The sequence below is a fragment of the Argentina silus genome (assembly GCF_951799395.1).
Source record: "Argentina silus genome assembly, chromosome: 1".
NCBI classification, from domain to species: domain Eukaryota; kingdom Metazoa; phylum Chordata; class Actinopteri; order Argentiniformes; family Argentinidae; genus Argentina; species Argentina silus.
In genome coordinates, this window is record NC_139655.1 from 35,114,392 (window position 1) to 35,141,463 (window position 27,072).

Below are 27,072 nucleotides of genomic sequence, written 5' to 3' on the forward strand. Positions count from 1 at the left end.
TGGCTACAGATGTAAATCAAGGGAGGCTGGTGGACGTAGACATCGGAGGACAGGCTCATTTGTATGGAATGGAATAACGGTGTGCGTTTGATACCATTCCTCATTCCATTCATTACAATGAGCCTGTCCTCTGATTTCTACCTTCACCAGCCTCCACTGAAGGAAAGTACAATACCAGTCAAATGTTTGGACACACCTTCTCATTCAATGGCTTTTCTTTATTTTTATTATTTTCTACATTGTAGATTAATATTGAAGACATCAAAACTACGAAGGAACACATTTGAACTATGTAGTAAACAAAAAAGTGTTAAACAAACCAGAATATGTTTTATATTTTAGATTCTTCAAAGTAGCCAGCCACCTTTTGCTTTGATGACAGCTTTGCACACTCTTGGCAAGTTTGTGTCCAAACTTTTGACTGGTACTGTATATATAACAGTGAATTCCAATCTGATCCGTGGATCCAAGCTTTCAGTCAAACCACGGTGTAAATAAACCTGATTGAAGCTTACAGTGAAAAGAACTAAGGAGGAGGTGGAAAAACTCAGGAGGAGGTGGAATGGAGTTAAATAAGAATCTAGAATCTTGGAGGACAGAACATTGTTGGAAAAAGACATGGAATGTTTTAGTTCAGTTGCTCTCCCTCTGTGATGTGCTTCGGTTTGTTCAAGGGATGGCACTAAGTCAATAGTGCCAGTCAACACAGAAGCATGTAAAAGCCTTTTGGCCTGTCCGATGTGTTTTTCGTTTGTTTTTGGCTTGTAAGCCCTTTAAAATGTGCAAATATGGATGTGCTTCTATCCGTGAGCAACATATTGTTCTTATCGGCGCTTTTCATGATCTGGCTTGTTTTTACGGATGCAGTGTTGGATAATCAAGGGATTACGCTGTACACTATATGTATGATCTCTGACCTGCTCAGATGGGCCGGTGGCCACAGCTTGACCTGCTCCCCGGAAATGAAGCAGAGAAGGCGGGGTGGGAGAGGCGGATTGAGGCAGTGGCTGAAGGCCAGGGCTTGCAAATCCTTTGTACCATCGATCATTATGGGAAACGTAAGATCCCTTCCTAATAAGATGAATGAGCTCACAAAGGTCATTATGGGAAATGTAAGATCCCTTCCTGATGAGATGGGTGAGCTCAGAGAGATCATTAGGATACAGTTCTTTTCGTTTTACGGAAACTTGGCTGAAGTCTGATTATGCTAGCGGTGTACATACCCCCCCCCCTCTGGCGATGCCAAGGCAGCTGGTGACATAGTCCATACAGTCAAGGGCCAGCTCCTGGCATGAACATGATTTTGCCGCAATATCTGGTGGCTTTAATCATTGCGCCCTGTCCTCTGTTCTTCCCAAATTCACTGGGAACAACCCATATTCAACATGTTAATTGCCCAACTAGAAATGATAGAACTCAGGATTTACTCGATGCTAATGTCAAGGATGCTACACTGCCATCCCCTTGTTCAGTCATACCATCATATGGTGCATCTCATTCACTAATACAAAGCCTGCAATTTAACAACAGCCGACTACGACAGTTTTCATTTTCAACCCGGATCCGGCCGGACCCAACAGGCTCAGACCGAGCCTGATTTTCGGACAATTGATGCGGGCCGGGCCGGGCCAGGCTTGCATTTGCGATAGAGGTGTGTTTAATTTCTTTTAGATGTAGCCTTGCGTGGCTCTGTGGCTCCCTCTCTCTCCCTCCACTCTAGCCAGAGAGGCAAAGCAGCTCCACCTGTTCTATTAAATGTTTTTGTTGTGCCTCTGCTGTCATGCTCCCTTCGCCTGCATCCGTCAGTATCAGATCAACTGAAAGCGTAAACTCTGCTGCATGAAGCTTTCTTTTATGGAGCGCTATTGGACAACGCTTACAAACACAGAAAACAGGTGACAACAGCAAGATCTGGCTCATTTTGTTAAATAATATAAAGCATTCTATTAAAGGTAGGTGCAGTAAATACAGTTGTTGAGGGTAACTCACAGCATGGATTGTCTTCATTTTTGAATAATATTTGAATATGAATTGTTGTTTATTTTTACATGCTGTCATACCTGCTGCTGTAAATGAATTTCCCCTCGGGGATTAATGAAGTAATGTTCTACTGTGTGTGTGTGTGTGTGTGTGTGTGTGTGTGTGTGTGTGTGTGTGTGTGTGTGATGGAAAGATAAAGGGTTAGTGTGTATAAATGATAGAGACAGAGAGGGGCAGATAGTTATCTTAATTAAGACATGAATGGGAGGTGGAGCGAGGTGTGAACGTACTCAGTCCTCTAGTTTTACAGACGGGAGCGTCTGTAGAGATGGGTGTGGCTGTGGTGGCGCTGAGCAGCGGGTCAGACGAGGGGTCTAAGAGGTTGGCGCTGGGGGGTGTGGGGAGTGTCTGCGTCACCTGGCGGTCACCACAAAACCCTGCAGTCTCAAGCCCCGCCCCCAGCCCCACCGGCCGCCTTTGCTTGCTCTGATCCAGCAGCTGCTTGCCAAAGAAGGCTTCCTATAGAGACAACACACAGACACACAGGGTAAATGTAAGCACACCAATAACACAGGGTTAAACCCTCTATGCCCAGGGCTGTCTAGAATGTTCTGAATTTTGGCGACCAGGGCAGCGAATGAGTCACATAATGGAGCATAAAAGCACACCGTGGGCATTTTTGGATCACACGGGTTACTGTATGACCATTATACAGGCCAACCCTATCTTGACGTCATATTTTCTAACACTTTTCCGACATGACTTCAGGCAAATGATGAAAAAATATACATTTCTCCCAAAATACAAAAGTGATATGTTGTATTGGGATTTTTAATTGGAAGGATGAAACAAAACATGTTTTCCAACATAATTCTGCAACCTTTACTGTAATAAGTCTCTAGCACTTCCAGCATGTCTGGCGGCTGCAGAGCTGAGGCCGGGACTGCATCCTGCTGGGGTGAAACATTAAAAGCCTAATGCGCTGCTGCCTGGGACTTCAATAATTAATGAGTCGCTCCTCTGGTGAGGACATTGAAGTTAACTTGAAGTGTAGCGGAACAAGAAAGCCCAAAGTGACAGCTGCTGTGTTTAACGCATGGCTGCCCCCATGGTTGCTAAGCATGTTGGGTCTTTAAAGACCTGCCGTGGCACCAAAGGGCATAAGCTCTTACACACACACACACACACACACACACACACACACACACACACACACACACACACACACACACACACACACACACACACACACACACACACACACACACAGGAATTTTACCTTGTAGATTTGTTGTTTTTCATTATTCAATATTAGACACATGCACACATTCTGAGTCAAGATATCTCGCTTTGAATGCCCTCATCAGTCCTGATATTGCAAATTGCCCATTTGATTAAATTCCTACCCCTCCCAAGATACCCCTCTACCTCCCACGCGAGGTCCTTCTGTTGAGCAGCGTTAGAGCTAGCTGCTCTCTGGGAATCACTGGCATAGTAGAGCAGGGTCGGAGTGCAAACACTCTGGTCTGACGTATTTTAATGCGATATGAGGCTTTTTTAGGAAGTAAACACAGACCTCGCGTTTCGATAGCTATGATGCAGCTGTATGCGAAATGATGATAGTTCAAGACGGTATGCATGACCAGAAATACACATGCAAATGGATTTCGGGTAAACGTCCCGTTTAATTTTGGTTCACAGTAAACCTGGAACCTTTTCAACAACTTTCCTCAGACAAACTGAAGATTGGAAGATTGGAATCAATATCAACATTGTAGACGAATAACTGACGGAGCCTAAAGCATCCTTCTATTAAACTGAGACTGTAGTTATGATGGACACTGAGACTGACCTGTAGGTATGAAGGGAAGGCTTCCTCCAGCTGAGTCTTTTTCTTCCTGTATCTCTTCTTGACCTTTTCCAGACGTTCAGGCAATGCTGGCGCCTCTTCCATAGGTCTGCTCTCCGTCTCCTTACAACCTACGACAGACCAACACAGGGTCACATGACCTCAAATATCACACAAGCGACATTCATGACTGGTGTTTAGGGGTTGTGAGAATACAGCTTGACCAGGGAGCGTTTATCCAGCAGGATGGCAGACCAAAGGCATTGAGTGCCTACCTTCCTCTTTGCCAAGTAGGTTCTCTGCTAATGACCCTGAAGAATCATTTCTGCAGAGGGATATTTTGGCATTTCCTTGTCCTGTCCGGCCTCTCTGACGGACCATAAATCCCCCGATACCTGGGGAGGCAGGACAGAGGAGAGGTGAGGAGGAGGGAGAGTGATCAGACACAATGTTAGTCAGTGGAAGCTAAGATATGACTTCCATTTGCCCGTCTTAAAGGCCATTTCTAGGCTTATTGAAGAGATTTCTCTCAGCACCAGCATTCTGATTCTGGGAACCTCTTGGTCAGTCAGAGGGGCTTTACAACGCTGGAGAGTGTAGAGTCATGTCATTTCACCCTCCACTGGAGCTGTCCTCCCAGATAAGGTTGGTACCCACTTCCTTTTCTTCTCTATGGCTGTTTCTCTCTCTTCTTCCCCCCCCCCCCATCTGCACTAACAAATTCTCTTACCAGGACGGTATGGTTTCCTCTTCCTCTTGCCACTGGCGACATCAGTCCCCTTGGTGACATCCGCAGGCTCGCGTTCAGGGCTCGAGTCCATCATGTCTGCTTCCAGGTCCCCCTCCCGGGACATCTCAGACTGAGGGTCTGGGAGGAGGTCTGTTGGGGTCTGCAGCACTGACACACTGTTCTGGTTGATTATCTTTAGCTTTAGTTTTGGTTTGGATCTCCTACGTGGAGACGTGGGCACTGCCAAGCTCTGGAGCTGGCACAGCCCTGACTCGGTCAGACACACACCGTCCTGAGTGTAGGTCCTCTGGAACTCTGCAGGGGGAGAGGACTGCTCAAACATCTACTGTGACATACAGCAGGAAGGAAGTTCTAATATATCTACCAAACCTTCAACCGCATTTTGTTGTTCATAAATACAGTTAGGTCTGGAAATATTTGGACAGTGACACAATTTTCATAATTTTGGCTCTGTACGCGACCACAATGGATTTGAAATGAAACAATCGAGATTAAACTGAAGTACAGACTTTCAGCTTTAATTCAAGGGGTTGAACAAATATATTGTATGAAATGTTTAGGAATTGCAACCATTTTTATACAGAGTCCCCCATTTTCAGGGGCTCAAATGTAATTGGACAAATTAACAATCATAAATAATGTGTTCATTTTTAATACTTTGTTGAGAATCCTTTGCAGGCAATGATGTCCATGGGTTCCAGACTCCAGGCAATCACCAAATGCTGGGTTTCCTCCTTTGTGATGCTTTGCCAGGCCTTTACTGCAACTGTCTTCAGTTGTTGTTTGTTTGTGGGTCTTTCTGCCTTTAATTTTGTCTTCAGCAAGTGAAATGCATGCTCGATCGGGTTGAGATCAGGTGATTGGCTCAGCCATTGCAGAATATTCCACTTCTTTGCCTTAAAAAATTCCTGGGTTGATTTTGCAGTATGTTTTGGGTCATTGTCCATCTGTACTGTGAAGCGCCATCCAATCAACTTTGCTGAATTTGGCTGAATCTGAGCAGACAGTATATCCCTAAACACCTCAGAATTCATCCAGCTGCTTCTGTCTTATCATCAATAAACACAATAGTGACCCAGTGCCATTGGAAGCCATGCATGCCCATGCCATGCCTCACACTGCCTCCACCGTGTTTTATAGATGATGTGGTATGCTTCGGATCATGAGCAGTTCCAAGTCTTCTCCATACTTTTTTCTTACCATCATTCTGGTACAGGTTGATCTTAATCATCTGTCCAAAGAATGCTGTTCCAGAACAGGGCTGGCTTTTTTTAGATGTTTTTAGGCAAAGTCTAATCTGGCCTTTCTATTCTTGAGGCTTATGAATGGTTTGCACCTTGTGGTGAACCCTCTGTATTTGCTCTCGTGAAGTCTTCTCTTTATGGTAGACTTGGATAATGATATGCCGACCTCCTGGAGAGTGTTCTTCACTTGGCTGGATGTTGTGAAGGGGTTTTTCTTTATTACCATGTGAAGGATCCTCCCATCATCCACCACTGTTGTCTTCCGTGGACGTTCAGGCCTTTTTGTGTTGCCAAGCTCACCAGTGCGTTCTTTTTTTTCTTCGAATGTACCAAACTGTTGATTTGGCCACTCCTAATGTTGCCGCTATCTCTCGGATGGATTTTTTTGTTTTTGCAGCCTAAGGATTGCCTGTTTCACTTGCATTGAGAGTTCCTTTGACCGCATGTTGTGCATTCACAGCAACAGCTTTCAAATACAAATGCCACACTTGGAATCAACTCAGACCTTTTACCTGCTTAATTGATAAAGAAATAACAAAGGAATAGCCCACACTTGTCCATGAAACAGCTTTTGAGTCAATTATCCAAATACTTTTGGCCCCTTGAAAAAGAGGGGGCTACATATTAAAGAGCTGTAATTCCTCCAATTTGGATGTGAATACCCTCAAATTAAAGCTGAGAGTCTGCACTTTAACCCCATATTCATTATATAACTGTAACTGGAATATGTTTTGACAAACAGCTAAAATAACAACAATTGTGTCCAAATATACATGGACTATATGTGTCCTTACACAATTTATATCATAGTAGCTAGTTTTAACATGGTTTACATGCACGTTTAACATTGACAATATTTTATGGGACTGTACCAAGCACCGCATAACTGTACATTGACTATATTCACTGGTAGGTTGTTATACTGTACGTCATATTTTACAGTGCCCTGTCTAAGTAATGGGACAGTGAAGCATTTTCTCTTCTTCGAGCTCCATACACAAACGTCTGGATTTGAAATCAAATAATTACTATGAGCTTAAAGTTCAGACTCTCAGCTTTTATTTTATGGTATTTGTGGACCCATTGGTTTCACCATTTACAAATGACAATACTTTTTATACATATTCCCCAATTTCAGGGCACCAAAAGTAAATGGGACAATTGGCTTGACAGGCATTATTGGTAAGTCTGGTGTGTTCCCTCACATCATTTGTGCAGGAATAAGAGAGCTGTTAATGTCTAGTATTGATTCTAAGCTTTGCGCTTGCCTTCGGAGTCTGCTATTGGTGCCTGTCAACATGAGGACCAAATAGATGTCAATGAAAGTCAAGGAAGCCATTATTAGGCTGAAAGAAAACTATCAGAAACATAGTCAAAACCTTAGGCTTGCCAAAGTCAACAGTTTGGAACATCATTAAAATGCTGATGAGCTCAGCAATGGCAAATGGGCTGGTAGGCCAAAGTGGCTAACTTGTCTTGATTGTTGACGTAACTGCTGACAGCAGCAGCAGAATGTATTCTGAAACGTACAGAAACATCTTGTCTGCTCAAGTACAAGCAAATGCCTCCAAATTCATTGGATGGTGCATCGTCATACAGTAAGACAATGACCCAACATATCCTGTCGTAGCAACTAGGGAGTTTTTCTGTGCCAAAAAGTATGAAGTTCTTGACTGGCCAAGTCAATCTTCAGATTTAAATCCAATTGAACATGCATTTCATTTCCTAATATGATTTTAGGCAAAAAGACCTCAAAACAAACAACAACTGAAGATGGCTGCAGTACAGGCCTGGCAGAGCATCACCAGAGAAGATACCAAGTCTCTGGTCAGGTCAAGTTGCTGACTTCAGGAAGATATTGCATGCAAAGGATTGTCGACCAAATTCTAAACATGAGTGCTTAATTTGGACATTTTATGAATCTGTCCCATTACCTGCCACTTCAAGGACAGCAGAGACACGCGGAGCCTGTGGCAGGGCATTCAGACCATAACGGACTACAAGCCCGCGCCACAGACCTGCGACAACAACATCTCTCTGCTCAACAACCTCAACAGCTTCTTTGCACGGTTTGAAGCAACAAACACTACAAGCCCACAGAAAACCCCACCCCCCCCCCCCACGATCAGGTCCTGTGCCTGTCTGCTGCCAGTGTGAAGAGGACACTCTCTACCATCAACCCCCGCAAAGCAACAGGCCCAGACAACATCCCAGGCCGTGTGCTGAGGGACTGCGCAGAGGAGCTTAAGGATGTCTTCACGGACATCTTTAACACTTCTTTGCGTCAAGCTGCTGTCCCATCACATTTCAAGACCTCCATCATCATACCTGTGCCAAAGAAATCCGCTCCATCCTGCTTCAATGACTATCGCCCTGTAGCACTGACCCCCATCATCATGAAGTGCTTTGAACGGCTAGTCATGTCTCACATTAAGTCCATCCTCCCCCCCACCCTGGACCCCTTTCAGTTTGCATACCGAGCAAAACGTTCCACAGAGGACGCAATCTGCTCTGCTCTCCACCCAGCCCTCACCCACCTGGAAAAAGCAGACTCATATGTGAGAATGCTTTTCATAGACTTTAGCTCAGCATTTAACACCATAATCCCGCAACAACTGATCTGTAAACTGGACCAGCTGGGGCTCAACACCTCCCTCTGCAACTGGCTGCTGGACTTCCTCAGCGAGAGACCACAAGCAGTACGAGTCAGCAACAACACCTCGAGCAGCATCACACTCAGCACAGGGGCCCCCCAAGGCTGTGTGCTCAGTCCCCTGCTCTTCACCCTGCTGACTCACGACTGCACATCAACCCACAGCACCAATCACATGGTGAAGTTTGCGGACGACACAATTCTGGTGGGTCTCATCTCCAAGAACGACGAGACCCACTATAGAAAGGAGGTCAACCTTCTGACCACGTGGTGCAGAGACAACAACCTCCTGCTGAATGTCAGCAAAACGAAGGAGATTGTGGTCGACTTCCGGAGAGGGCACACCGAACACCCACCACTGACCATCGATGGTGCTGCTGTGGAGAGAGTGAGCAGCACCAAATTCCTGGGGGTGCACATCAGTGAGGACCTCTCCTGGACCACCAACACCGCATCACTGGCGAAGACAGCCCAGCGGCGCCTCTACTTCCTCCGCAAGCTGAAGCGAGTGAAAGCTCCCACACCTATCCTGACAACATTCTACCGAGGCACCATTGAAAGCATCCTGTCCAGCTGCATCACTGTGTGGGGCGGTAGCTGCACCGAACACAGTAGGAAAGCACTGCAACGCATTGTGAACACAGCTGCTAAGATCATTGGTGCCCCACTCCCTTCCCTGCAAGAGACTTACTCCACCCGCCTCACCCGCAAAGCTACCTCGATTGTGAGCGACGCAAGCCACCCCGCACACAGTCTGTTCAGCCTCCTGCCTTCTGGAAGAAGGTATAGGAGCCTCCGTGCCCACACCACCAGACTCACGAAAAGCTTCATACCCCAAGCTGTCAGGAAGCTAAATTCTCTCCCCTCACTTCCCCCAGCCACATCCTCCAAGCTGTCAAGAAGCTGAAACCACCACCCCCCCTCCCAACCCTTCAGCCCCCCCCCCCCCCAAAAAACACTACGGACTCTGGACAATCCACTATTCTATTGCTACAATGCACTATTGCACTATTATTTTTTTTTATACAGAATACACAGTATTTGGCTGCTACTTACTGTCTTTACTGACTGCTCTTTTTGCACTGTTTAAATTATTTTTATTGAATGTTTTGCTTTTAGTATGTGTTATCTGTTGTGCCTGGGCACTTTATCTGTCTCACCGTGGGAGAGTGAGAAACGTCCTCTCGATTCCTTTGTATGTCTTGACATGTGAAGAATTGACAATAAAGCCACTTTGACTTTGACTTACTTTTGGTGCCACGAAATAGGGGGACTATGTATAAAAAGTGTTTGAATGGTGAAACCAATATGTACACAAATCCCATCAAATAAAAGCTGAGAATCTATTCTTTAACCTCACAGCAATTTTAAATCCATGCTTTTGGAGTATAGAATAAAAAATGCTTCACTGTCCCATGACTTACTCAGGGCACTGTGTGTGTATGTTATATGTTACACACGTCATAGGAGTTCTACAGCATGTGAAATGCCAGCCTACCTGGTTCCTTCATCTTAGTCCCCATCTGGACCACATCGGTTCTCACTGCTGCTGTGTGGCCTGGAATAGTAAAATATCAACCGACATCCTAACTCAATATGACACCCAGGAGCAACACTTCCACTCACTATGACTCACAGGAGCAACACTTCCACTCAATATGACTCACAGGAGCAACACTTCCACTCAATATGACACCCAGGAGCAACACTTCCACTCAATATGACTCACAGGAGCCACACTTCCACTCAATATGACTCACAGGAGCAACACTTCCACTCAATATGACTCACAGGAGCAACACTTCAGTTCATTAAAGACCAACACTACAGCTTCAATCGACAAGAAAATGTCATTCAAATTAACCTTGTGCCTTTCTTTGCGTCATACCCTCCCTCCTCTGTAAGACCTGTCCCTAGTCTCAGTACTGATCCGATGAGAGAATGAACAGACTTAGGCCCTGACCAAAATATCAGAAAACGGATACAAATACATACGTATGAAGTCACTATCCGATTTGATGAGTGGAATTCAGGCATGACTTTTGAAACCACCTTTGAACAATAAAAAACCTAGCAACTCAACACAAAACCTAATTTCTAATTGGCTAAAAGGAGGAACGAACTGTGGAAAGTTTGTCCATTAAAAACGCATAAAACGGACAGACACTGATCAACTCCGTTGTCCATCAACAGACGTCTCCCATAGAGAAACCATTGACTCAATCCGTATTGAACAGATAGCATAGTTCAGGTGTGGTCGGGGCCTTATCTGTGATTCTAACCACTTGCTGTTCTAAAAGCATTGTCCTGGCTGAGACTGAGGATGGGGGAGAGGGAGTATAGAGTAAACCAGAGTATATACTGTAGTAAACCAGACTATATACACACTACAGTAAACCAGACTATATACACTACAGTAAACCAGAGTATATACTGTAGTAAACCAGACTATATACACTACAGTAAACCAGACTATATACACTACAGTAAACCAGAGTATATAGTGCATTACAGAATATAGAAATAAGCTCCAAACAGTGTGTCTTACCTAGTGAGGGCAGGCCTTGTGTTCTACACATACTGCAGTCAAAACCGTCATCTGCCGCATTCTCCACCTCCTCATCTGTGTTCAGACCTTGACAACACGCATGGATCCATCTATGAAAGGAAACACAAACATACATCCATAAATACAATGGACGACAACACACAGTGTCCTGCGTAAGTAATGGGACAGTAAAGCAGGTTTTCTTCTTTTGTCTCTGTAATCCAAAAGTTTGGATTTGAAATCAAACAATTACTACGAGTATAGTATAGATTGTCAGCTTGTATTTAAGGGTATTTTTGTATATGTTGGTTTCACCATTCAGAAATGACACTTTTTATCCCTCTTATTTTAGCACACCAACAGGGGCATGTCAGCATACACATATATAGACACGCACACAAAATCATCATCATCATCATCATCCCCACCTGTCACACTGACGACATTGCAAGATGAGCTCATCGTCGCGGTAGCTGCACACACACACCGGGCACGCTGCCAGGCTGGCACACGGAGCGCACTGGCTGTAGTTGTTCTGCCACTCACACCGCAGGCCAGGTCCCGTGGCGCCACACCGAGTACACGACACACACCTGGGAAGGAGGAGAGTGAGTGAGAAAGAGAGAGAGAGAGAGAATGAGAGAGAGTGAGAGTGATTCGGGGAATTCTTACAGAAAAACTTTGGATATATCACTTCAAGTTCACATGCTGATGTTAGTCAATATAATAAAACACCATAAATAACACAAAGTTCACAACTTCGAACAGGGTCATTGGAAACGTGATTTGGCGGTGCTTGTTGAATGACGGGGGGGGGGGGGGACGCACCATTTGCACTTCCAGCTGCCCTTGGGCACGTTGTGGAGGGGCGGGTCCAGGCAGTAGGTGTGGTAGCTGATGTCACAGTCGTCACACAGCAGCAGGCGCCCCGGGTCGCTGGCTTCACCGCACGCCTCACACACCGTACACTCCAGGCAGCGCCAGCCTTTACTCAGTACGACTCTGGTCATCTAGGACGGGGGGCAGAGGGACCGTTATGCCACGTACAACACACACACACACACGCACCAGTGCCAATCCTGCTATAACCTCAGATTCGGACTCTTTTCCACTATTTCGTCTTGCACCTAATCTTTGCTATTTCACGTTGCCTGTTGTGTGTATGAAAAGCTGGGAGGAACTAATAGATGGGGCCAGTGGGCCATTCAGCAACCTGTTGTGTTGTTCTATAGCGCTCTTTTACTACGGTGGTAGTGTGTACCGATGTCGGTAAATCGGACTCTCTTTGAGAGTGTGTTTAATTACGGGGTTAACCTTATTTTGCTATAATTGCTATCTTTTGTTAAATCAGTCCTCGCTTTCTCCGCTTTTTGATAAAGTAGTTTTCAGAGAACTTGCAAACTGAACTTTGCTATTATTTTGAATTATCAATAAATGATTGGTTTATCTGTATTCTCCCGTCTTCCTCCGCTTCTTTGTCCCCTGGTCCACCTTATTGTTACTCCCCTCAACCCCTAGATCTTACTTGGGGACGTAACAGTTTTATATTCATGTTCAACTTATGAACTAAACGGTTGACTGCACCCAATCTGCACGAGTTAGGAGGAGAGGAACAAAAGTCAGTGTTGAAGGTAGAGTCAAAATACAGATCACAGAGTGGATCCATACTGGTATACCACCCCAGCTCCACACACCTCCTGCCCACAACACACACACACACACACACACACACAGTCTGGGAACTCACCTTGATATTGACACAGTAGGGATGGTAACACTGGCCACACTGGGAACAGGCCAGTAGTCTCCCCTCCACCCCCTGGCCAAAGCTACCACACACCAAACACATATCCTAAATGGAGGACAGAGGGAAAGTGAGAGACAGAAGGATGGAGAGCACATGATTAGAGAAAAAATTAAAACACTGCCCGAAGACCTGAAAGCACAGGAGAAGACGAGAGAGAGAGAGACAAAGTTACTTATTTCCCAGCAATAATGTTTGGGTTTGGGTTGTTGGCTGTGAACAAAATGGAGGTGGAGACACTGACCTGTCTGAGAGTGAAGTGGTCGGAGGTAGAGAACAGGACCACGGTGTTGTGCATGCTGTTCTCCTCCTCGTCTTTCACCAGGTACGGCAGCTCCACCACACCGGCCTGGAGAGACAACACAACCATCACACAACCATCACACAACCATCACACAACCATCAAACAACCATCACACAACCATCACACAACTATCACACAACCATCAAACAACCATCAAACAACCATCACACAACCATCACACAACCATCAAACAACCATCACACAACCATCAAACAACCATCAAACAACCATGCATTGGACATATACATGCCCTGCGTAAGTAATGGGACAGAGTGAAGCATTTTGTCTTTTGGCTCTATACTCCAAAAGTCTGAATTTTGATATCAAATAATTACTATGAGGTTAAAGTGTAGATTCTCAGCTTTTATTTGATGTTATTAATGTATATATTGGTTTCACCATTTTGAAATGCCAACACGTTATATACATAGTCACCTTATTTCAGGGCACCAAAAGTAATAGGACAGATTCGTATCATGTCTAAGAGAGTGTTTCTGACACTGGGTATCTTCTCTGGTGATGCTCTGCCAGGCCTGTACTGCAGCCATCTTCAGTTGTTGTTTGTTTTGAGGTCTTTTTGCCTAGAATATTATCATCAGGAAATTAAATGCATCTTCAATTGCATTTAGATCTGAAGATATTCAGAATATTCTACTAAAAACTCCCTAGTTGCTATAGCAGTATGTTTTGGGTCATTGTTTTACTGTATGATGAACTGCCATCCAATGAATTTGGAGGCAATTGCTTGTACTCGAGCAGACTAAATGTTTCTGTACACTTCAGAATACATTCTGCTGCTGCTGTCAGCAGTTACATCATCGATGAAGACAAGTTAGCCAGTTCTAGTGGCAGATATACATGCCCAAACTTTCTTCTCCAAACTTTCCTCTTGCAATCACTCTGGTATATAGTATGATAATATTCATCTTATCTGTCAAAAATAACTTTTTCCTTCCTCTGCAGGCTTTTTAGCCAACTGTAACCAGACCATCCTTTTTGAAAACCTTGCAGTGAAACCTCTGAGGGTTTGGCTGGTGGTGCATTCTGCGGCTGGTAGTCTGCCACATTCACGCCTACTACCTGGAGAGTGTTCCTGATCTGTGAAACAGTTGTTTTTTTGCCTAATAATGTCTTCCTTGACGTCTCTTGGGTCCTCATGTTGACAGATACTAAAAGCAGACTCCACGGGCAAACGTCAAGTCTAGAATCAATACTAGACATTGACAGCTCTCTTATCCAAATGACATGGCGGAACAAATCTGACTAAGAAAACACCAGTCAAGCCAATTGTCCCAATACTGAAATAGGGGGACAACATATAAAAAGCGTTGTCATTTCTAAATGGTGAAACCAATACAGTACGTACACAAATACCAAATAAAAGCTGAGAATCTATTTTTATCTCCAGTACTTAGTATTAGAGACAATGTTTGAATGTTGTCATTGTGCGTTTTTGTTACGGCTGTAGTGTGTTTTGTGTGTGTTCCCTGTGCCTCTTCCCAGGTTACTGGGCCTTTCCCTTCCTAATCAGTGTTTGATTTAAAATACACATTTCTTGAGTATAAAACAAAAATAAGAAAAAATGCTTCGCCGTCCCATTACTTACGCAGGGCAGTGCGTCGTCCGTTGAGTGGTTGCAAAGTAATGGCGGTGAGTGCCCTGCTCATCACCGTGAGTAAAAAAGCATTCACCCCGCCCCCATCCCTCTCTCATACCAAACGAGTTTGAGAGCTTGAGTGCTCACTACTCTCTAGTTGATGAGAGCCTCAGAGCCAAGCTAAGCACATTTAGACACTGTATTATTCATGTATGCAGAGGAGGAGGAGAGAGGGAGGGGAGGGGGGGGGAGGGAGGGAGGGAGGGAGGGGAGGAAATAGTAGGAAATAGATAGATGGATGGATGGATGGAGGGACTGATAGAGGGCTCGTACCCCAGGGGTCATAGCAAGGCTGTTGTCAGTCTTGGTTCTGGAGCGTCCCCGCCCCCCTCGTCCAGACAGCCCCGCCCCCCTGGGCCTCCTCCTCCCTGGGAAGCCTGAACCCCGACCCTGAGAGCCAGCGACAGAGAGCGAGGGGAGAATAGGTGGAAAGTGCAAAAAGAGGGAGAGAGAGAGAGAGAACATAATATCAATGTTTATTTAATCCCAGTGAACACAACATCACCCACCCCCCCCCCCCTCCCTGTCGGGGTTCCCTGGTGGTGGTTGGCAAAATGACAGAGCTCTGAAGACAAAAAGACCTTTCCTACAACTGTTGAATCCTCCTGCCTCCCTGGCCGTAAGATTAGGTTCCCCCTTCCCCAGCCAACAATGGTTCCCCACTTGGTTTGCTTGTGACATTTTTGGGTGACTTTACCTAACCTGTCCCCACCTGACCGATCAAAGTCGCTAAGTGAAAGGGGGGTTAGGGGACGGGAACATCAGTGAAAGGGGGGGGTTAGCGGACGGGAACATCAGAGAAACGGGGGGGGGGGTTAGGGGCGGGGGTTCTATTTACCACTCTTGTGCTCCAGACGGACGCCTCCTGTAGCTGCCTAGTTTTAGGCCCGTCCCACTCCCCATCTAGGGGGTCCGGGGACCAGGAGGGGGGGCTTACCGCCCTGGGGTTACACCATGCTCCCTGACAGGTTGACGGGAATAAGATGCAGGAACATAAATGCAACAGCCACGATGTCAAACAAATAAATATATGTTAGACATGACAGACAGGCAGGCAGAAACCACAGCACAGATCAGACATATCAGAGAGGTTTGGGACAAATCACACGAGGAGGGTATTTAAGTCATCTATAAAACTCAGCAGGTGGATATGACTTCTAAATGTTTTTACCTGTCTACTACACAAATGTCTGTGGGAGTGGTGACACGTTGCCACGTTGCCCCATATTACCACAGCTAGCATCGTCAGGGGTATTGCATATTAAATCGCCACAAGAAGCGTTTAGGTCTAGCTTGTTTAACAAGCTAATCAACACCACACGATAGGAAAAGGCTAAATAACACAAGTCACTGCCAGGGGTTTCCTTTTTGTCTGTTTTGTAAAGTGAAATCATTTGAGAGCCATTAATAATATATACTGCAGCAGCCGTGGGTTGGCTTTCCACCCTCTCTGCTCCTCCTGTGTTCTCCTTTCCTTCTCGTGTGTAGATTTAGCTCAAACCTCCATGCTCATGTGAAGCACTGTCACAATACAAATAGCATTCCCTTCAGTGTGAGACAACGTCAGAAGTTTCCATATGCAAAAACATGAACTTGGAAAAAATGAAACATGAAAAAATGAAATTCTTTTGAACAAGGTTGCAAGGGGATTGGAGGTAAGGGTAGAAAGGAAAGAAGGGTGCAAGGGGTATGGGGAATGAGTAGAATGCATTAAAAAGGGGCAATCTGGGATTCAAACAACAAAGCAGTCACCCTGCCACTTTGTTTGGTAAACAGCTGAGGGATGGGGCTGGAGAAATATAACCACTCAAATTCATAGACAGAGCTGTGGATGCAAGGACTGATCATCCATGAGATCAACGTGATCGTTTTAACCAAGTACTATACAGTCTTTATTATAAACAATCAAGTAAAACAAGCTTATATTTTTGGTTCTGATGGGGTAAAACAGTTGAACAAAGCTCATGAAGCATTTATAAGTTCTAACTTTCTAAGAACCAATGGCTACATATATATATATATAAAATTATTTAAGTCAGAAAATGGATGGACCAATCCCAGATTGCCCCTTTAATTCAAAGTGAGACGAAGGAATGTAATCATGCCATGCTAATGGCCGTGCCTGTAAATGAAGGAAGCTCAGTGATGGACCACACAGTACAGACTAGTCAACACAGGTTCTGTGCAGACTGGCTGCCATATTGGGGGTAGGTTACACCAGAGGGTACATTTTAACCACATCCCTGCTCGCTGCAGCCCATCTTTGAAAGTAAACGACCGCATCAACCTCGTCCTCCTCTCCACAGACAAACAAGCAGACAAACAAGCAGAACTCAGGGGTGAGGCGAGGCTTTTTTGTTGATGTCGCTCTCTCTCGTTCCTTCTCTAGATACCGAGGCATCAAGTAGAATGTCCATTAACAAGTAGGTATAGGCATGCGCCCTCCTCCCTCCCTCCTTCATGCTCTCTCTTCCCTCAGTTCAAGAGAAATGGGTTTGAGGAGTCCTTCGCGCCTCAATGAGCTCCTTTCCGAATTAAAATACCTCCAACACACTCACACACGCACGGCCCCAACCTCCCTCCTTCACTGCTCTCAAATAAAACACATTTCACACTGACACTAACCAATGTGACTGAGACATACAAGAAAGGGTTGAACGAGGGAATACTTCCAGGGAGAGGAAGAGAGAAGGGGTTGGGAGGAGAGGAGAGGAGTGTGGTTCATATACATAGAGGAGCAGTAGATATTCTCTGCAAGACTAGCTATCTAAGGTAGGGACCCTCTGGAACAGTAGAAGAAAGCATGGATGGATCTAGACCTTACAGAGCAAGACCTTATAGAGCTAAAAGTCTAAGAACTATACACAATAGAGGTAGGTGCCTTACAGAATTATAAATTATAGAACTACAAGCCTTCTTGGAGAGTAAAACATCTTCTCCAAGAGCCAGCTTAGAGCTTCAACCCATACAACTGAGTTCTGAGTGACAGGGTTTTTGATAAAGGAATCAGAATGAGACTAACCTTCACTCTGGGCCTTGCTGGGGAGAACCTCCTCTTGGAGATGGCAGGCTTCCCCATGCCAATCTTGGGGGTGAAGGGGATAACAGTACTGGGAGGCACGCTGGTGCTGTATCCAGAGTGGACCTGGGGCTGAGCCTGTGGGATCTGAACCCGGGGAGGGTCGACCTCTCTGGGGAGACAAACATCCTCCCTGGAGGAGGAGTCTGGAGAGAAGGGAGACTGTGTTAGCTTGAGTGGGAGCTCAGGGGATATTCCAGGGGAGGGCTGGGGGTCTTGGTCCTCTCCTCTCCACGAACTGTGGTGGCTGGCAGGTCTGGTATCAGTCTCTGCTGTGGTCTCAAGGACAACCATGGGGGTGCACTCTTCTGCTTCAGGCACCTCCTCGTCCCCCCTCTCCTCTTTCTCCATGACTGCATCCTGCTCCTCCAACATGGGCTCTAGAACAATCTCCTCAGCAGCCTCAGAAGAAACCAGCTCGGAAGGAGCAGACTCTTTAGGAGAAACCAGCTTGGAAGCCTCCTCAGTAGAAACCAGTTCTGAAGCCTCCTCAGTACAAACCAGTTCTGAAGTCTCCTCAGTAGAGGCTGGTTCTAAAGAAGCAGCCTCCTCAGTAGAGGCCAGTTCTAAAGGAGCAGCCTCCTCAGTAGAAACCAGTTCTGAAAGGAGACCCTCCTCAGTAGAGACCAGTTCTGAAGGAGCAGCCTCCTCAATAGAGGCCAGTTGTAAAGGAGCAACCTCCTCAGTAGAGGCCAGTTCTAAAGGAGCAGCCTCCTCAGTAGAAACCAGTTCTGAAAGAAAACCCTCCTCAGTAGAGGCCAGTTCTGAAGGAGCAGCCTCCTCAGTAGAGGCCAGTTCTGAAGGAGCAGCCTCCTCAGTAGAGGCCAGTTCTGAAGGAGCAGCCTCCTCAGTAGAGGCCAGTTCTGAAGGAGCAGCCTCCTCAGTAGAGGTCCGTTCTAAAGGAGCAGCCTCCTCAGTAGAGGCCCGTTCTAAAGGAGCAGCCTCTTCAATAGAGGCCAGTTCTGAAGGAGTAGCCTCCTCAGTAGAGGCCAGTTCTGAAGGAGCAGCCTCCTCAGTAGAGGCCCGTTCTAAAGGAGCAGCCTCCTCAGTAGAGGCCCATTCTAAAGGAGCAGCCTCCTCAGTAGAGACCCGTTCTAAAGGAGCAGCCTCTTCAATAGAGGCCAGTTCTGAAGGAGCAGCCTCCTCAGTAGAGGCCAGTTCTAAAGGAGCAGTCTCCTCAATAGAGGCCAGTTCTGAAGGAGGAGCCTCCTCAGTAGAGGCCAGTTCTGAAGGAGCAGCCTCCTCAGTAGAGGCCAGCTCTAAAGGAGCAGCCTCCTCAGTAGAGGCCAGATCTAAAGGAGCAGCCTCCTCAGTAGAGGCCAGTTCTGAAGGAGAAGCCTCCTCAGTAGAGGCCAGTTCTGAAGGAGCAGCCTCTTCAGTAGAGGCCCGTTCTAAAGGAGCAGCCTCCTCAGTAGAGGCCAGTTCTGAAGGAGAAGCCTCCTCTGTAGAAACCAGCTCGGAAGGAGCAGCCTCCTCAGTAGAGGCCAGTTCTGAAGCCTCCTCAGTAGAGGCCAGATCTGAGGGTGCATCCTCGATAGGCTCCTCTTCTCGAGTCTCCTCCAAAGGCTCATGGAATATCTCTTTGGTGGGCGTAGTTAAAATATTTTTGGAGTCCTCTGATTGGGTCTCCTCTTCTACATCACTGGGAAATGTCTCCGCTGGCACTGGCCCCTTTTCTGCTTCAGATTCATTGGTTAATTCCAGTTCCTGTTCATCATCCCCCAGTGAAGCGGGATCCTGGGAAGAGATGGAGGAGCCAGTGGCTGTTGACCCCGCCGCCTGGGGCGACCCGGAATCTTCTGTCAGGGTGACAGTCACCTGGATCTCCTGGGCAGAGTCAGCACCTGGGATAGACCGGCAACCAATCATGATTACACAATATAAACAAATCAATATTGCAGTCTCATAAGTGACATTTATGGCAAGATCATTCAAATTACCTCTCAAAACCAACTGCCAGATATCAGAGCCTAATAGGCCATTCACATGATAAGCGACGTCAAGTACAGCTCAGCTATTGAGAAATCCGATTCATTTGAACTCTCAACCTCAAACGTCCACTTGGGAAACAACTGATTAGGAAGCGCAGCCGGGTCTTCCTGTGAAATAACAATGGCTTGTCGGGCGTAATGCCATTCTTGCGTTTATCATGTGAATGTCCTTTAAAGGATAAGTTCCGATTTTTTTTTAACCAAATCAATTTTTTTTATGTAAATGGGATGTTGTAGAAGGGTACAGAGACGTGAAGTGATACTTCACCATTTGTGCGTTATCACTGAGTCCCACAAAATGGAATACAGTGGCTTCGGAAAGTATGCAGACCCCTTCACTTTTTCCACAATTTGTTGTGTTATAGACTCAATTTAAAATGGATTACATTTATTTTTTTTGCCATCAATCCACACACAATACCCCATAACAACCAAGCAAAACAATTTAATCAATTTTAAATTGAGTCTATAACACAACAAAATGTGGAGAAAGTGAAGGGGTCTGAATACTTTCCAAAGCCACTGAATAACATTGCTACATTTTTTTCAAGACCTGTAGTGAGATTTGTCAGGCCACTGCAATGACATTGACCTGGAATGTGACGGTTATCATTGTACCTGATGGAGACTGTTGGGAGTTGGACTCCTCCACCTCCTGCTGCACCACCTCCTCCTCCAGAGGGCTGGTACAGGCCTGCACCTCCTGCTGCACCACCACTTCTTCCTCCTCCAGAGGGCTGGTACAGGTCTGCACCTCCTGCAGCACCACTTCTTCCTCCTCCAGAGGGCTGGTACAGGCCTGCACCTCCTGCTGCACCTCCTGCTGCACCTCCTGTTCCACCACCACCTCTTCCTCCTCCAGAGGGCTGGTACAGGCCTGCACCTCCTGCTGCTCCTCCTGCTGCACCACCACCTCTTCCTCCTCCAGAGGGCTGGTACAGGCCTGCACCTTCTGCTGCTCCTCCTGCTGCACCTCCTGCTCCACCACCACCTCTTCCTCCTCCAGAGGGCTGGTACAGGCCTGCACCTCCTGCTCCACCACCACCTCTTCCTCCTCCAGAGGGCTGGTACAGGCCTGCACCTCCTGCTCCACCACCACCTCTTCCTCCTCCAGAGGGCTGGTACAGGCCTGCACCTCCTGCTCCACCACCACCTCTTCCTCCTCCAGAGGGCTGGTACAGGCCTGCACCTCCTGCTCCACCACCACCTCTTCCTCCTCCAGAGGGCTGGTACAGGCCTGCACCTCCTGCTCCACCACCACCTCTTCCTCCTCCAGAAGGCTGGTACAGGCCTGCTCCTCCCGCTGCACCTCCTGCTGCACCACCACCTCTTCCTCCTCCAGAGGGCTAGTACAGGCCTGCTCCTCCTGCTGCACCACCACCTCTTCCTCCTCCAGAGGGCTGGTACAGGCCTGCTCCTCCCGCTGCACCTCCTGCTGCACCACCACCTCTTCCTCCTCCAGAGGGCTGGTACAGGCCTGCACCTCCTGCTCCACCTCCACCTCCTCCAGAGGGCTAGTACAGGCCTGCTCCTCCTGCTGCACCACCACCTCTTCCTCCTCCAGAGGGCTGGTACAGGCCTGCTCCTCCTGCTGCACCTCCTCCTCCAAGTGTTGCACCACCACCTCATCCTGCTCTAGAGTTCTGGTACAGGCATGCACCTCCTGCAGCAACTCCTGCTGCACACCTTCCTCCTCCTCTAGAGGGCTGGTACAAGCCTGCACCTCCTGCTGCACCTCCTGCTGCTCCAGAGGGCTGGTACAGGCCTGCACCTCCTGCTGCACCTCCTGCTGCACCTCCTGCTGCTCCAGAGGGCTGGTACAGGCCTGCTCCTCCTGCTGCTGCACTAGAGGGCTGGTACAGGCCTGCACCTCCTGCTGCAACTCCTGCTGCTCCAGAGGGCTGGTACAGGCCTGCTCCTCCCGCTGCACCTCCTGCTGCTCTAGAGGGCTGGTACAGGCCTGCTCCTCCTGCTGCTGCACTAGAGGGCTGGTACAGGCCTGCACCTCCTGCTGCTGCACCTCCTGCTGCTCCAGAGGGCTGGTACAGGCCTGCACCTCCTGCTGCACACCCTCTTCTTCCTCGAGAGGGCTGGTACAGGCCTGCTCCTCCTGCTGCACCATCACCTCCTCCTCCTCCTCCTCTCGAGTTCTGATACAGGCCTGCACCTCCTGCTGCACCATCACCTCTCCCTCCTCTAGAGTTCTGGTACAGAAATGCACCTCCTCCTGCTGCACACCCTCCTCCTGCTGCACCTCCTCCTGCTTCTCTAGAGGGCTGATACAGGCCTGCTCCTCCTCCTGCTGCACGTCCTTTTCAGTCACTGCCATGAAGACATCTGGTGGACAAAACATACAGAAGAGTGACAAACAATGTCACTGTTGTAGTCTACAGTAGAATCCCCCTGTGTCTAGCCTAAAGCAGACTCTTGTGAATCTAGAACTAGTTCCTAGTTGTTTTTTTTCCTCTTGCAATCCCCACCCTCCTCTCCCCGCTCAGGTCCCATTCCCCCCCCTCTGTTTACCTCCCCGTCCTTCTCTCGCCTACTGCCCATCATCCTCCTCCCGATCCTCCTCTCCCCCCCTCCTTCTGCCCACTCCTCTCATCCCTCTTTCCTGAGTCAGAGCGTAGAAGCAGTATGCAGTAAAGCCCAAAGAGGGACACATCTCCATGACAACCCCCTATTTAGGAGGCCCATTCTCATCGGATCGCTACGCAGACGGTTCCAGGCAGCGACAACAGCGGGCTAAAGCGAGGACAACTTACTTCCTGGTTTAAATAAACCTGCCCGGTCTTTTCCTGTCTGCAACACATCTCTTTATTTTCCTTAAATATTTAGCAGTATTTTGACAGGGATGGGGATAACTTAAAGCCTACTACAGGAGGTTTGTTCTGTGCAGCGAGTCATTTTCAATGTGTCAAGAGTTCTGCTAATGGGTTTTTTGTGATCCTTGCCTTAAAAACAAAATTGGCTGGCCAGACACCTTGGCTGGTAGACCAAAATGTTCGTTTTCTGCCCTGAACACACTCAAGGGTGTGCTATATCTAGAATATTGGAACGGCTGTGATGCTCCCCATGGCTATGCCCACATCACAGCCGCTCCGATATCCATGATGTAGCACACCCTCGTGTGTGTTATTGCTTAATTATTATTATTATTAATATAGAGATTATTCCTTAACTCAGTATCCTTGGTGGTTGACTGACAGTCCATCTCATCAAAAAAATGTTATAGCTGTTACTACCAGGTTGCTAGCTACCCGTTCAACAATATGCAGGGTTAGGTGCTTACCCATAGGGGGATCCGTTACTGGTTCAATGGCCTCCTGGGTCAACGTGGCCTGTGTCTGCGTGGGGCTGGCGTGGGTGTGGGTGGGACTGGCCTGGGTGTGCGTGGGGCTGGCCTGGGTGTGCGTGGGGCTGACTTGGGTTTTGCCCATCTCCATCTCCCGTTCACAGCCAGTGCAGACGTAGCCGTCCTGTTTGGGGGTTTCAGGGTCCCCCCCAGCCTGCCTTTCACACGCCACATGAAACCACCTGAGATGAAACAGAACAGCACATTACCAACCCAGACCAGCAGTAATAGTACTGTATGACACTTCTCCCTAACCATGATCCTAGCCTGGAAGAACACAGACTAACATCAACCACATTATATCACCCGGAGCAGGTGTACTGGATAAGCTCATCATCATAAACAACTCCAACCTTGGGGAGGGATGGGGGGGGGGGGCATACATCAGATGGCATACTGTACCTGTGGCAGGTGTGGCAGGTGAGGTGGTCTGTGGAGGCGTCGGGGGATAGAGCTTGGGCACAGAGGGGGCAGGGCAGGGCAGGTTGGCAACCCTCACACAGAGTGAGGTGACTGGCCCACTGGCCAGCAGCCCTGACTCCACATTGGCTACAAACCCGACAGTTCTGAGAGAGAGAGAGAGAGAGAGAGAGGAGAGAGAGAGAGAGGAGAGAGAGAGGACTCAAGTCTTAAACTTTATAAACAAGGTTCCTTATTTACCACGCATCCCTGTTCTCAAAGTTATGCCGGTTATTTGTGACCCAAATTGTCACGATCATCACAGCCTTATAAGGAGGTAGTGGTTGCTCTAGCGTTGCTCTAGGGGCTACCAATGGCGGAAGTTTCTACACTTGGCTTCACTCAGGTGATGGTGATGAGCTGATGTCCTATAGTGGATTCCATCTCTGTATCAGGCGTGCCTGTGGGCTCACTCCACTACTGTCCATCTACCTTTATATGTGCAAGAAACAGACACAGTAGACATCTCCACACCACATCTCCATACTGCATTGTGCATGTATGAGGTTCAGATCCTCTCTGGGCCTAAAAGCTGCTAAAAAAAAAAAAAGAAAAAAAAAAAAGGCACTAAAAGCCAAAGTCTTTCAACCTCAAAGTAAAAAACTCTTAAGGGACTATGGACTGATGAACAGGGGAGGAAGGAAGGGAGTAAAGGATGAGAGAGGAGGGTAGAAGGGTTAGGATTAGAGTTTGGGACGGACTTTCACCTAAAAGCTTAGGTTGAGAGTTTTCTTTTCTTACAGTGTTCAAGTACACTGGCAGCAGAGTACTTTCTCTTTATGGCAACTAAGTGTGTTGTTGGTGTTTTAACAGAGTGTGTGTGTGTGTGTGTGTGTGTGTGTCTGTGTCGGGCTGTAGTGATTTGGAATCCCCCCCCACCCACCGCAGCTTGACATGATAACCCAAATGGTAGCACAAACGTATTCGCGTATATGCAGTTTGCGGTGGTAGAACAAACGTATTCATTTTTTTAGGCCGATTATGACTTACGTTGATGGAGATGACACAGATACAAGACAAATGAAAGCTATGTAGCTAAAAACAGAAACGAGATCAGCAATGAGAACACAACGCAGCTTGGACCATGAAAAGAGGAAACACACATTATGAGGATGTCTTCCGCTACAGTTTCTGAAATAAATATACACGTCTTTTTGAAAGACACTACAAATGTATTTTACCCCCTCTTGCTATAAATGCCTGTGTTCGCAGTAGCATAAATACAAGCTAAAGCACTGTAGTTTGTTGCCTGTAGCCTGTTGTTTTCATTTGGAGTCTTCATATTACACCAGGCACACATCGAATAAAATTGACTCAATAATGAAGTGGAAAACAACTAATAAAACGGGGGGAAAAACACAACAATGACGGTTGTTTGCTCGACCCCCACAAGTGCGTTGACACGCGGTAGTGTGGTTACCGTGACAGCTCTGTGTGTGTGTGTCTGTGTCTTACCTTACACCTCCAAGTGTTGCTGGGGACGGCCTCCATGAGAAGACAGAAGGAGTGGTGACCTTTATCACACAGGTCACACAGCAACATCTGGCTGTCATTCCCAGGGTTCCTACAAAAGGTTAGCACACAAGGTTAGCAAGAGAGCTCAGCGCAACACTGTATTTTTTATGTATACAGTAAAGCCCATCCTCCTGTGTGTTTGCTCTAAAAGTTGCTCTAAAAGCTCTACTGTACACCAGTAGACAGAGCAGTGAGCATAGGGTCCAGAGGGTGAGGTCAGAGGTCAGGGGCAGAGCAGTGTGAACTCTCACCTGCAGGTCTGACAGACTTTACATTTCGGGCACTGCCAGCCGGCCCTCCTCAGGGGGGTGAGGATGGTGCCCAGACAGGCCCCGTGGTAGTGCTGCCCACAGCTGGTACACAACAGCAGGTCCTGCAGCTGCCCAGGACTGGCACACACAACGCAGCTCACAGAGTCTCTGACTGTAGAAGGACACACATTACTTAGTCTTTCACACGCACGCACACGCACGCACACGCGCACACACACGCACACACACGCACACACACGCACACACACGCACGCACACGCACGCACGCACACATACGCATGCTGTGGAAGGGACTGTTAGGCGTCCACTCACATGTGTGTGTAGCGAGCTCCAGGTGGACAGGGCAGAGGAGGGCGTGTCTGTGTTGGTCCTGGAAGGTTCCGGAAGCCGTGGCACAGGGGTAGTGGTAGGCACGGTAACACCCCTCCTCACAGCACTTAATAGATGCTCCAAGGCGCTTACAGTAGGCACAGAACTGACAACCACAGAAGACAGTTACAGTAGAGCTGACAACCACAGAAGACAGTTACAGCAGAGCTGACAACCACAGAAGACAGTTACAGCAGAGCTGACAACCACAGAAGACAGTTACAGTAGGCACAGAACTGACAACCACAGAAGAAGAGACAGAAGCTCCCTAGATTGTTCATGTAACTTTGCTCAGCCAGTATCCTCAACAGAGGTATAGCATAAGTCATAAGGTATATTAATAAGGTATTGTAATAAGTCTGGGATTTTAACCTGCTGCCATCATTCAGGCTACTACTGGCCCCAATTGGAAAACCTTCTACTATTAGTCAAGTTTAAGGTTGCTTGCACCACCTCAGCAGTAAAGGTTAATAACTCCTCACATTTTAATTCATGAGTGCCAGTTATTGACAGAATAATGATACAGGGCCGTAGTAATGGTACGTGGTAGAGATGTTGAAAACATCGGCTTGAGCATTTGACCGCTAGATTTGGTTTTCTAACTTTTTTTTTTTCAGGCGACCCACAATGTAAAATTATGTATCATGTATCAATTATGTACCATAATGTACTTGCATTAAAGCATTAAAACTTTAACTTGTTCATGTGAAAGTCTGCATGCGAGGGCACGGATTTCAGGCAGGCACAGTGTGTCTCTTGATGAGACACGGCTGTTGGTTGGTTGAGACAGCCGCGCTCACCCTGTAGCCTAGGGATGAAGTTCTTCCTCTAGCACTACAAGCTGACAAATATTTTCATTCATTACGTCTCCCACCGATTACCGCGTTTTACATAGGTGATTAGTAAAACGTGAGGCGGCCCCCCTGAGGCAGCCCCCCCCCCCCCCCCCCCCACAAACAACTCAAAATAAAATACAATAACTCAGAAAGTGAATCTGCGTTGGGCGAGCAGGAATGCACTAGAGAGCAGGAATCTGAGTGCGTACACAAGAAAATACACTAACCCCATTATTGGGGGGCAATACTCGGTTCTCATAAAGAGACAGTTATTCACCTTTGAAAATGATGCATAACCTTCTCTCATGACAAATGTATATTTCTGTGGCAAAAAACAGATAGGAAAATTCATGTTTTTGTTTTTAGGGATTTTCTCTAACCAGTTACAGTAGGAATTCCTTATCAT

The 27,072-nt window shown here is 47.2% G+C and overlaps 1 protein-coding gene across 1 annotated transcript in view; it reads right to left on the reverse strand.

Annotated features, from left to right (window-relative positions):
• Window positions 1-27,072, reverse strand: part of LOC310818642 (histone-lysine N-methyltransferase 2C-like) — a 68,929-nt gene that overhangs the window by 27,093 nt on the left and 14,764 nt on the right. The window contains exons 8-28 of the mRNA XM_083689638.1: window positions 25,774-25,936; window positions 25,441-25,612; window positions 25,130-25,238; window positions 23,618-23,781; window positions 23,153-23,397; window positions 22,028-22,197; window positions 20,852-21,919; window positions 20,479-20,761; window positions 17,813-19,713; window positions 15,629-15,751; window positions 15,064-15,180; window positions 13,074-13,178; window positions 12,773-12,877; window positions 11,854-12,035; window positions 11,454-11,618; window positions 11,026-11,135; window positions 9,976-10,035; window positions 4,560-4,874; window positions 4,105-4,224; window positions 3,833-3,960; window positions 2,271-2,499 (exon numbers count right to left, since the gene is read on the reverse strand). Coding sequence (XP_083545764.1) covers window positions 2,271-2,499; window positions 3,833-3,960; window positions 4,105-4,224; window positions 4,560-4,874; window positions 9,976-10,035; window positions 11,026-11,135; window positions 11,454-11,618; window positions 11,854-12,035; window positions 12,773-12,877; window positions 13,074-13,178; window positions 15,064-15,180; window positions 15,629-15,751; window positions 17,813-19,713; window positions 20,479-20,761; window positions 20,852-21,919; window positions 22,028-22,197; window positions 23,153-23,397; window positions 23,618-23,781; window positions 25,130-25,238; window positions 25,441-25,612; window positions 25,774-25,936 — 6,034 coding nt within the window. The remainder of the gene's footprint in view (window positions 1-2,270; window positions 2,500-3,832; window positions 3,961-4,104; window positions 4,225-4,559; window positions 4,875-9,975; window positions 10,036-11,025; window positions 11,136-11,453; window positions 11,619-11,853; window positions 12,036-12,772; window positions 12,878-13,073; window positions 13,179-15,063; window positions 15,181-15,628; window positions 15,752-17,812; window positions 19,714-20,478; window positions 20,762-20,851; window positions 21,920-22,027; window positions 22,198-23,152; window positions 23,398-23,617; window positions 23,782-25,129; window positions 25,239-25,440; window positions 25,613-25,773; window positions 25,937-27,072) is intronic.